This window comes from Phaseolus vulgaris, chromosome 2 (genome assembly GCF_000499845.2).
Source record: "Phaseolus vulgaris cultivar G19833 chromosome 2, P. vulgaris v2.0, whole genome shotgun sequence".
Lineage (NCBI taxonomy): Eukaryota > Viridiplantae > Streptophyta > Magnoliopsida > Fabales > Fabaceae > Phaseolus > Phaseolus vulgaris.
The window spans coordinates 27942731-27955477 of record NC_023758.2 but is presented as its reverse complement, the minus strand read 5'-3'; the positions used below and the strand labels follow the sequence as shown (position 1 = coordinate 27955477).

Here is a 12747-nt window from a genome sequence, read left to right as displayed (position 1 = left end):
TTTTAATATATAATATCCATAATTATTTGTATTTTTTAATAAAAGATTAAAAAAATATAATAAAAGATATTTTTGTGTTAAATTAAAATAAATTTATTAAATATATGAAAATTAAAAAAAAATATTTATCATTATATATTTATTATTTTATATAATTGTATATGTGTTTTTATATTATTATTTTATTTTATTATTTTCATTATTTATAATTATATGTTGTTATTAATAGTATAATTAAATATTTTTAAAATTGTTAAATAATATTTAATTTTGTATATTATATAAATATATGCATAAAATTTGAGTAAAATATAATAATTATATATGGAAGGTTTGAAAAATCACTTCCACCTTTTCTCCTATCCACTCTGAAAACTAGTGAAACAAACACAAAAAGCGCCTACTCCCTAGTCCCTAATCATACCTGAAAACAAAGATAACATAAGTGAAAGTGCAGCTGGCCCAGATTTGCTTTGTAGCAGACAAAAAACATGTTAACTTAATAGACAAATGTTTTGCTGATAAAAAAAATAAAAATGAACAGATTTACCTCATTTGTTCCTCCTTCACTTAACTTCTAACAAACTCTCCTACACTCCATCATGCCCCCCTTGACCACAATGTTCTGCATAAGCCATAAATTGTGTTCCACTAAATGCAATTCTTTTGCTGCATGCACCCTTTCTCACCACTACTTCATTCTACTTTCTTTAGGCTGTGATCATAATTGTGCTCCACTAACAGAAGAAAATGTTCCAAAGAGTCTACCTAACAAACCAAGCCAATCCTCTTCTATTACCCTGTCACCACAGTAGCGTTCCTCTTTATTGTTGTTTACAGTCTTTAGATTTGTTTTTATGCCAAGGTTCTGCTTCCCATTCATCCATCTCATTTCCTTCAACAGCAGAGATACATTATCTCTTGCATCATAACTCACAGTACAACACCTGAAAGCTTCATAACTCACAGTACATTTCCTTTTGGTAACGGCTGCGGGGTTTCATTGAACTCTTTGTGGTGAACCACTTCACTCGCAGCCACCGTAGCTAGATTATTTGCATCCATAGCTCCATCAATTATTTCACTAATTGGTGGGGAAGATTAAAAGTGAGCACAGCATACCTAGATAATTATTTCACTAATTATCTAGCTCTTGCTTTACCATACCAGCATTGGGAGCCAACATCTGCATAATCTGCATGAAAACTTGCCTATCCCCTGTAACACCTCAATTCAAAGCCTATTCTGCATATTACACTATTTTGTGTGTTGCATGCACCTGCCATTCCTTTTTCTCCTGATTGTCTAAGATCCTTCATACCATGAGCTATTTTTATTCTGAACAGCTGCCTAGTTACACTTCCATTCTAGATCTTCATATATGGTTTAGGGATGCCAGCTGATGCATCTACTACGTTCATCCTTGATGAGCTGGAATTTATTTTGTTTGCTTGCTTGGTGTGGCCAAGGCCTGAGAAGGTAACTAGCACATTACCAGCTATCATATCAGGCGAACCAGCCCCTAAAATAGAGTGTGTCTGGGTTTCTCAATTATGCAATAGACCATAAATATACAGCATATAGGAACTGACTCAAGTTCTGCATATACCTCCAAAACCGTGCACCTACAACATCCTCTATAGAACCCTTCTACTGAAAAACTGTTACATTCGTTTCCAAATATTCCTTAAAGCTTTGCCACTGAAACATGCCAAACTCATGGTGTTCCTTAGCAGCGTTACAACTCTCAAGAAGGAGCAGAGCAAACCAGAACCCAGCAAAGGCTCAGGCACTTCATAAACCACCTATATGTAGTTAGAAAGGCTTTAAAACGAACAAAAATAGTTTCCCGAGGCGTGTCCTTAAGGACTTATCCGCGGTGTATTCCGCAAGTCCCCCAGGATACAACAGAAACTTCCCGGTAATTTTCGAGAATCAAAACTAGCAAGCAACTCTTTGAAAGGAGTATGAACCCAATAACTCAGAAAAATGAATAAAATATTATAATAAATGAAGAAAGAGAAAAATCAAAAGGTGGGAGGAAGAAGAAGTGATTCACGGTGGGTGAAGGAGATGAAGAGAATGGGTGAGAGATGTGTTTTCTGAAGAGGGGGAAAGCGGTATTTATAGATGGAGAACCCCCAAGGGTGCCGCCTCTTCAAACCCTAGTGGGTTCAAGGTTGTGGCCGCAGAAGAGGGAAAACCAGCGTGAAGGAAGGAGTCAACCTCTCACTCCTCTCGTAAGGATCTACAACGTTCAAAAATCCAGCAGTGCGGAGGCGCCCAACTTCCGATTTGTACGGCCACGATCCAAGGTTGAAAGGGCAACGTTTGATTTTCAACTTGGAAACTGTCTCCACTTCACCCATGCTTCCGAGATTTCCTCCAACGGCACTATGAAGAAGTTAGGGTTTTCTGCACATCCTCTATTTCTGTTTCTGCACTTTATTTTGCAATACATACTCTGGTTTTACAACACTATATCCATTGAGCAAGAGGTCAAAACTACAACACTAAGAAGCCCTTTCTTGCATTAGAGGACTTGTCGTTCCATATGATAAGAGTAGGTCCATACAAAATATTGCCAAGAGGGCTCCTTAACTAAGGGAGAACAAGCAGTTTCAAGAGGTAGAGAATCCAATAGGAGTAAGCGAAATTAAACTGGTTTTTTTCTTCTTAGTACCCTAAACCCTAAACTCGTTATTTTGATTCCATATACTTCATTTTTTTATCAGCAAAGAATAAATAAAATAAAATGAAACACTTCAGGGTGTCACAACCATTATACAGAACAACCAAACCAAGTTTCCTAACATCCTACTGACTAAGGACCCAACAAATCATTACACTACAAACCAATATAATACACCATTACAAAATATTGAGACCCAACAAATACTGTTACATCAACCCACCAAAGAGACCATACCCTCAAAATAGGATGTACACCCATCACCTAAATAATATCTTTGTCAGCAGACAGAAGTACCGTAACCAAGAGCCAATCTCGACATACCTAAACTTACAAGAAGGAATTGTAAACAGAAAATAGTCCACCAAAGGGGACACACCCTTAGGCCAAGACACACTATCCAATACCTAACCAATAACTTTGCAACATGCAGAAATGCACCAAATAACCAAAAACCAACATCAACAAACCGATCATACGAGAAGAATACACAACCCAGACATAACCTGCAAAAAAGCACACAACAACTTTCCAAAAACTGGGCCTGTCAGAAACCAAAACACCACATCACAAACTCCCAAATTTCAAACGCCATACAAGATTCCACCACCAGACCGAACATAATACATCAAAGGCACTTCCTTTACCACAGTCCGAAAACAAAATCATCAACCTAACCTTTCCAACCCTCAATCCAACCTTGCCAGATGGAAGTACCCGGTGAGACCTGCACAAAAACACACCACTACTTCCAAGGTCTGGCAAAAAAACATTAGTTAATAACCAAAAAATTAGTCTTTCAAATACCTTATACAGCAAAGAGGTTCCATACACCAATCTGAGTAGGAGAAAACAACCAATTTTTCTTTTACTATGACCCAAAACCAAGTCTTCCTTTGTACCACAGTAAAAACCTCCACTAGATCTACCCGTCCATTCTCAAACACAACCATATTCCTATGATTCAAATTTTCACTTACAATACCTACCAGATGCCCCACAACACCTAATAGTAGCCTATTTCAAGCCTAAAGGTTTAAACATCCTGAAATGCATTTGTCCAACACGATGTAGGACCGAAGAATACCCAAGCCACATGAGACACATACCCCAAATTCTCCAAGAGATCCTACATTTAAAAAATAAATGTCTTATCGAGTCTTCTTCCACACCACACAGGGGACACCGATCACTTATCAGAAGTAAACCACATCTCAAAAGATTGTCCTTAGTGGGGATGACATTACATAGTACCCTCCAGGCCGTAAATTGTACGGAAGGTAACGTCTTTAGATTCCAGAATTCCACGAAAAGTTCCTCACCCACTGTAGACTCCTCCCCAAGATTCCATATACTTCATAAAAGTGTCATTCTTACACCTTTGCATACTTTATTTATTTAATTGATTTTTTTAATATAAATTAAACATTTGTGTTAGTCTCATAAATACATGATTTGATCTCAATGTCTATTTTTTTTTCTATAGAATTTAACATGGTATCAAAGTCTTTTACAAATCTTTCTTCTATATTCATTTTCATTATTTTTCCATTCCTTAGTTTTTTTAGCTCGATATAGTAATCCATTTTATCAATGTTTATTCATTTTTGACCTACTTTAAACAAGACTTATATCTCAAGTCTTGAGAGGTTGTGTAGTAATAGGTAAGATTCCACTACAAAAAAATGGATTTACCTACTGAAGAAATTCGTAGGTAATTTACTTACAGATAATAAGTTTATGGGTAACAACAGGTCATAGGTAATACCCACTAACAATAGTCCATAGATAATACTCACCACCAACAACAAAAGTCCATAGATAATACCCATCAAATTCAGTTTGCATGCAATACTCACTAACTCCAGTTCGTAGGTAATATTTTTGCATACATTACCCACCAACTATTTTTCGTGAGTAAATTCGTAGGTAATCTTGCATGCATGAAATGTTCATTCAACATTTAAATGAATTATTTTTAGATATTTTACACCAGTTTCCAACGCATGAAGTAATTCTACATATCCAAATTGAACAATTTATTATCAATGTGTATTGTACCTATAAATTCAATAATAATCAAGCATCATCCAATACCCCTAACATAAAATAAAACCCACATAAATTGAAGTCTCATCATATAAAGTAATTCAAATATAACATAATCCAAAATTAAAACAAACTTGAAACATAAAAGATATCCCCAATTCAAAAGTCAAATAAACATGAAATATAAATTGCAATTTAAACAAACTAGAAACATAAAGCTCCTAATAGTCTCTATAATCATAATCTTGTTGTTGAAATTTTCCATGTTTATTTTGTTGTTGGTTGAGTGATTGTTGTTGCGGTTGTACTTCTTTATATTGTTGTTGAAATGCACTTCGTTCATCAAGACGCAACCTCCAATCTCGTTACTTTTCCCCTAGTTGATTAATTAATTGTTGTAACTTCATCAGATACTCCTTTGTGGAATGATCTAGTATCATCCGTCTTGAAAATCTCAGTTTTCCATAAAGTTGTGTAGGTGTTTTATATAAGACATGATTCTCATTAACATCATGGTAGTCTAAATTTGAATTTTCTGACGGGACAATATGCATGATCTTGCCTGGTGGATAAAGATGGTGTCTTCTTGATGTTGTGACTGGAAAAACTCTTTCTTCCATGATATTTTTCCCATCAGCATGAATGTTAGGGATGTTAACATTTTTTCCCAGTTTAAGTTTTTTCACTTGATTCAACAATTGGTCTTCATCTTCATTATCGTCATCTGAGTCATCATTGTCAGATCCTTCACTCGAAGAGTGATATTCATCATCATCGTCAATAGATTCTTTGAGTAGGTGTTCTTCACTTAAAAGATGTTCAAAACTTGTCTGAGGTAATTTAGAAGCTCCAACCAAATTATCTGACAATCACTACAAGAAAAATTAGTTTTAGTGATATAAACATTCATCACTAAAACTTATAAATATGTCACTATTAATATCTTGTGACAATAATTACATTGTCACTAGTGCTCTTGTCACTATCATACTTGTGACAATCATTTTAAATGTCACTAAAACTGTGACAATAATACTTATCACTAATAATTCAATGTAATATTGTCACTATATCTTTTTGTAAAAGTGACAATAACAAGTTATCACAAATGTATAAAAGAATAAAAATAAATTAGTTGTCAATAATTTATAATTAATAATTAATATCATTTTAATGTCAATTTTTATGTACTAATTATTTATTAATTTCTTTTAATTATTAATAATTGATTTTAATTATTAATTATTATTAATTGTTTTAATTTATTACTATTTTATTAATTGATTTTAATTATTAATATTTTATTAATTGATTTTAATTATTAATACAACTTAATGGAACATTTCAACGGTTAAATGAGGAGGAGATTAAACAAAGTAAAGATTTTGGAAATAAGTATTGAAAGTAAGCAATAAAATCATTTTGGCCCAATTTTAACATTTTAAATGTGTCAATTGAATCATTATCAGTATTAAGAGAAGATCGGATCACAGTGATAAACAATTTCCTTGTGATGATGTTCTTGCGGACTTGAGAAAAAAAAACATAACAAATAAGAAACGAAACTGCATAGAGAGCATAGGAACACAAATAACTGAATCCATTACATTTCACTTGTAGAACGAAAGAATTTCAACTTACATAGTAATAATAAAGAATAAAACAAAGATGTAAAAATTGCTAAAAAATCAAATAACAGGAGGCAATATTGATTGATCTGTATGTATTGATACAATTTTCACCAATTAAAATTTGGACTTGTAAATATTATTTGCAACAAAGAATGAAAGAATAATAACAAACTCCCAAACATCACAACCTTCCTTCCTCCAACAGGATCCTCCTCCACTTCCGAAAACTCTCGTACAAGAAATCCCTCAATGTTCCTCCACGTTCGTCGTAAAAAGTGTCTGCAGTTGCAAAACGCAGTTCACTCTACCCGGAGATGTGACGGTGCCGTGAAAGATTGAGAAATCTAGGATGAAAAGAAAGGAAAATGCGATGGTGCCTTGAGTGTCTTCTATCAAAGGGAAGCAAAAAAAAAAGGTCTTAAGAAACCAATTAAGTCTAGACTTACCAATAAATCATGAAAACAAAAAAGAACTGATAATAGGATCCTCTTCCTGCAACTTCAGAGAGCACGAAGATAACTGCTTCAAGTATCAGGAGAATAACTGTTTCAATTTTAGATATCCACAAATATAAGTCTTTGAGTAATATTGAGAAGAAGTTTAATTTTAGGGTTACATATGTGCTGGATCCATCTAAAAAGCCCAAAATAACATCAATTATTTTTCAATTTTATTTAAAAAAACATGTCCTTTTTATAATTTAATTTAAAAGAAATTTAATTATCTCATTATAAATCATGTTAAATGTTATTCAAACTTTTATAATTTTAAAATAAATATTTATTTTTCTTATACTTTTAATAACATTTATATATTTATATATTTTTAAATAAATTTATAATTTTTATTTTAATAAATAAGGTTACTTTTTTATATTTTTTTTATAAAGTAATACTTAATTATCTCATTTTATTTAAAAATAGGTGTTGATTATATATTAACTTAAATATAGTTATATTCACATTTTAGTATTTATTTATTTAAATATATTATTTTATCCATAATAAAGTAATAATTATAATTAAATAATTATATATTATATATTACTATGTTAATGACAATGTTTAGTATATATTTTTGTAAAACAACATTAATAATTTGATAAACCTAATTCCTAAAGAGAATAATTGTATTTTTCTTATAATAAATCTAAATACTAACTTCTTATTTAGAGATATATTATTTTCTTAGAATCCAAACAACTCAGATATGTACAATATACATTATAACTGATATAGTTATAACTGATTGAAGTATCATTTCTAAACTTATTTTTGAATATTTTAACATATAACAAAAAAACCTACAAATAGAGATTAATTCCTTATTCTCTATATTTATGCATTTATATATAATAAAAAAATTGTACTTAATCAATGATATTTTATAATTATATATAATCATATTATCTTATTAATAATAAATTAATAAATATAATCATATTATATAGTATGACTTTAATAACAAACTTTATAACATGTTTTTCTAAACAAATTAACAATATAAAATACATTAAAGATAAGGATAAATTTTATTTTTATATCTTATTTTATTTAAAAATAGGTGTTGATTATATATTAACTTAAATATAGTTATATTCACATTTTAGTATTTATTTATTTAAATATATTATTTTATCCATAATAAAGTAATAATTATAATTAAATAATTATATATTATATATTACGATGTTAATGACAATGTTTAGTATATATTTTTGTAAAACAACATTAATAATTTGATAAACCTAATTCCTAAAGATAATAATTGTATTTTTCTTATAATAAGTCTAAATACTAACTTCTTATTTAGAGATATATTATTTTCTTAGAATCCAAACAACTCAGATATGTACAATATACATTATAACTGATATAGTTATAATTGATTGAAGTATCATTTCTAAACTTATCTTTGAATATTTTAACATATAACAAAAAAACCTACAAATAGAGATTGATTCCTTATTTTCTATATTTATGCATTTATATATAATAAAAAAATTTATACTTAATCAATGATATTTTATAATTATATATAATCATATTATCTTGTTAATGACAAATTAATAAATATAATCATATTATATAGTATGACTGTAATAACAAACTTTATAACATGTTTTTCTAAACAAATTAACAATATAAAATATATTAAAGATAAGGATAAATTTTATTTTTAAAAAGAGATAAAATTTAATAAATAGTATAAGTCTATATTATTTATAAAGTATGAAGAAAAAGAAGAACATAATCAAATAAAAAGAGTGTTAAATTGAAAAGAAATTGATGAATTATGTATTTTTAATTATTTATTCTATAATTTCATGAATTCTATTTATATGTTTTCATTTTCACTTTAATACATTAGTTGTATAAGTACTCAAATTGTTAATGTATCGGTCAATATCGGACGAGTCAGTCACTCGGGGTCTCGGTGACCAACCAATCGTGTCAAAACACATTTAAAGCACTGTGAATGACAACAATGATAGTTATGGAAGCTCGTCACAAGTTATCACTATGCTCCACCAAATGCGAGTGAGACGTCAATAAATCAGGTAACACTGATTTAGTAAAAGATATTGTTTCACTAAAGATTTTATCCAAATATACCAGTATACCAACATATCTCCCTATAAATTAGTGAATCATACTAGAAATCAATTAATTTGATAGATTTGACCTATTACAGTAGAGACCCATGAATAAACACTAAAAATAAACTAACTACAGAGGTGTAAGGTAACTTAGTTTTCACTATACACTATTTACACAAAGTCTTGAAAGGTATGAGATTAGATAAAAGTTGGATGCAAATTGTTGATTTAGATCATTTTCTAAAACAAATTTTGTTATTAATTATGTTTATTCTTATGAATCATATCTATCTATTTATTTTCATATATCTATCTACATAACTATTATTTACTTATATAAATAATATATAGAAAGAGAGAAAGAGAAATAAAAAGAAAGAAAGATAGTTAGGTGGTTAAAATTTTATATGCTAAATTTAAATTTGAAGTAAACATATTATTAACTAATATTATAATAAAATGTATTAAGATATGAATAAATAGATAAATGTATTAAAATAAGTATTGGAATTGTAAAGTGACACAATAAAGGGAAAGTTGTTTCTTGAATAAAAGATGATGTTGAAATTTTAAAATAGAAAAAAAAATTAACAAGTACTAGTGATATAATAATAATAATAATAATGAAAATTAATATTATATCATCCTTATTACTTTATAAGCATTCAAAAAAAAATATTAATTATATTCTTATCTAAAGAAAAATAAATTTATCATATGATATTTTATATTAATGAATAATTATTTGTTGCATGCATATTTTGTTATTTTTAATAAAACAATTATGACAAATTAAAGATAGTTGCAACTAATATATAAATAGTGACAAATTAAAATATACTCACAACTAATATACAAATAGTGACAAATTTTATATATAACACTATTAATTACATTATCAAAAATAAAAATAATGTTTATTTATAAAAAGAAACATCATAAATTCAAATATAAAATAATATAAATTTAATGATTTATATTATTTTATGACATGCATATTTTGTCATTTTTAATAAAACAATTGTGATAAATTAAAGATAGTTGCAACTAATATACAAATAGTGATAAATTAAAATATACTCACAACTAATATACAAATAGTGACAATTTTATATATCACTATTAATTACATTATCACAAAATAAAAATAATGTTTACTTCTAAAAAGGAAGATCATAAATTCAAATATAAATTAATATAAATTTTATAATTTTTTATATATGTTTAGATTTTGTATTATACACGTAAGAATGAATTTATAAGATATTATTATTGACACAAATTTCATAATAATTCTAAAGTGGTATAGTGGAAATGTTAAACTTACATTTTTACCTCATTAAAGAGTCATTAGTTCAAACCTAAAGTAGAACAAAAAAAATCTATTAACTATATTTTTATTTTAAGAAAAATAAATTTTTAGTAATTATTTATGATATGTGTTATTAATTTTTTAATATATCTATTGTGATATTTTTTTTTGTTTTGTCACTATTATAAACAATATTAGTGACAAGAAAAAAAATAGTCACAAATAATATATTATTAGTGACATGGAAAATAATAGTCACAAATAATATATTAATAATGACAAATATTATATTTATCATTAACCTTTTGTCACTAAAACTAATTTTTCTTGTAGTGAATGTTTGAATATTCTCATGTTGGATGGATGATAACAATGAGTGTTTATGCTTCTTCACAACCTTTAGCCATAGATATGTAACAATTTGTATAAGATAATTAATAGATGTACATAATGAATTATGAAAAAGGGAAACATATTTAATTATAAAAACTCTCCAGCCAGATGCTAGTTGTTAAGACAATTGAATCAATTAATTGTAAACTCTTGTTAGTGTCTAGCGAATAACCTATAGAAGAGCACTGCGATTTCAATATCAAATATATGATATAAAGAAGGGAGCTTGAAGCTACCTCGGTGCAACTCTTTACTGCATGTCCTGCAATTGCTTTCGCAAGAGATAAATGAGTTCCAACTGCACTTGTGCAAAGAATGAAACATATAACGATGTTTTTATTCTTAGTCTGACCCTGTAAATTATAGTATCAACACCTAATCATGAAAGCTTACTTGTGCAAAGAATGAAACATTTTCTAAGAGATATCATCATGAGAAATTAACCGTAACAAAACAAATAAATATTTGGCAAAAATATTTTAGGTTGTTACCTCGGAAATGAAATCATGAAAAGAAGAAACTGACAAAGTAGGCACTATGTCAAAACCATTTACTATAGAAGTGATAAAGGATTTTCCGAATTCAGCTAACTCCAACGTCATGCATGCAGCTGCAAAAATTACAATTATATTAACATCTGGTTAATACTAAATATCATGTAACAAAAATCCTATTGAATTAGTGTTAATTAAAGAAGTTTGTATACCTGGACCAAATGTGACACAAGTTGTTGAAGAAAACTGTTGGATTTCTCTAAGCTTATAAGTCAATAGTGCAGCAGTTCCACCACCTAGGGAGTGCCCAACGATCTATATGAAAATATTATTATCATTATTATTATAACAAACAAAAAATCCATAATTTTAATTAATAAAACATGCTAAGTAACATTAATAAGTACCTTGATTTTGAAGTGGGGGTAAAGCTTATTAGCATCATGTAGTACAGGAATGCAGCGGTTTCTAATCCAATCAGCTGCAGAAACCATACCACGGTGTGCATGTCCAGAAACTATGTTGTGCCTCTCATGACCAATGCAAATGACGTGATCGAAAGGGACTGGAGCACAGAGTGCATCTGTGAGAGTGTCTTTTATGCTACGCGTTCCACGGATGAACACAATAAAACTTTTTGATTGTCTATCACGTATAACCGTGAAAGCGGGCTTCAGAATCTGACATGCAAACTTCATTTTCAGTTCAAATGGCCAAACACAAACTCATCAACAAAATTAATACTAATTAATTAACATACCCTAGCTGATCTCTTCCTAGAGAGGATATCCTTCTTTTCCAATCCAGAAAATAGAGAAGAAGGAGAACGTTTGAAGCTGCTGAAAAGCTTGGCACATTCCAACATTCTCTTCAACTCATATAACTCCTTTAAGATTTGGGAGCCTTTCAGTTCTACACAATCACTTCTTTCACGGCATTCACTTCCAATTGTTTTCTTACCCTACATATTGATAAGCAAAACCTCTTTGAACAAGAACAAACTTTTTAAAGAACCCCAACATAAATGGATAGATATAAGAACTAGGAAACCACCTTGTCCAACACAGCGTGAGCGATGACTCTGGGCAAGTTGAACATGTGCCTCCTCTCGGTGTAACAGAACAACATTATCGCTTCTGCCAATACGATAATTACCTCCATCAAATTTTTGGGCGCTGCAAGTTCCCTTCGTTCAACCCTTACACCATTATTTCCATTGCTCCCCGACATTATTAGGGAACAAGAAGGAAGCACAGAAAAATGAAGCAAGAAGTGCTAAACAAGATAGTTGAATATATGGTTGGCGTTGGTGTGTCTCAAATGCCAAGGAGTGTGACCTTATATAGGACGTGATGCAAGTGGCTTTATTTGTCTAGGTTGAATGAAGTATGAGTAAAAGTTGCAAGTTGTATAGAAATGAAGCACTTATAACAAATATAAATAAGAATGAGCACAACTTATCTTAAGATTTTGGATTTAAATATGGCAACCATATTCTGCTGACCCATACTTTTAGTTGATTTTTATATTTGTTATCAGTAATACATAAAGTCAATCCAATTGAAAACTGTTAAAAT

At 29.4% G+C, this 12747-nt stretch overlaps 1 protein-coding gene across 1 annotated transcript; it reads right to left on the bottom strand.

The window, feature by feature from the left end:
- Window positions 1-5106: 5106 nt before the first annotated feature.
- On the bottom strand, window positions 5107-12400 carry LOC137809307 (uncharacterized). Its single transcript, XM_068610437.1, has 7 exons — window positions 12224-12400; window positions 11931-12131; window positions 11578-11850; window positions 11383-11485; window positions 11168-11286; window positions 10849-11029; window positions 5107-5603 (listed from the first exon to the last, which is right to left on the bottom strand). The coding sequence occupies exons 1-7, from the start codon at window positions 12398-12400 to the stop codon at window positions 5107-5109; spliced, it is 1551 nt and encodes a 516-aa protein (XP_068466538.1).
- Between the last annotated feature and the right edge of the window lie 347 nt (window positions 12401-12747).

Coding starts and splice junctions, on each gene's coding strand:
- LOC137809307 (XM_068610437.1), bottom strand. CDS start 12,400: ATGTCGGGGAGCAATGGAAATAATGGTGTAAGGGTTGAACGAAGGGAA. Junction 12,132..12,223: donor CTCACGCTGTGTTGGACAAG/GTGGTTTCCTAG, acceptor ATCAATATGTAG/GGTAAGAAAACAATTGGAAG. Junction 11,851..11,930: donor CTAGGAAGAGATCAGCTAGG/GTATGTTAATTA, acceptor TTTGCATGTCAG/ATTCTGAAGCCCGCTTTCAC.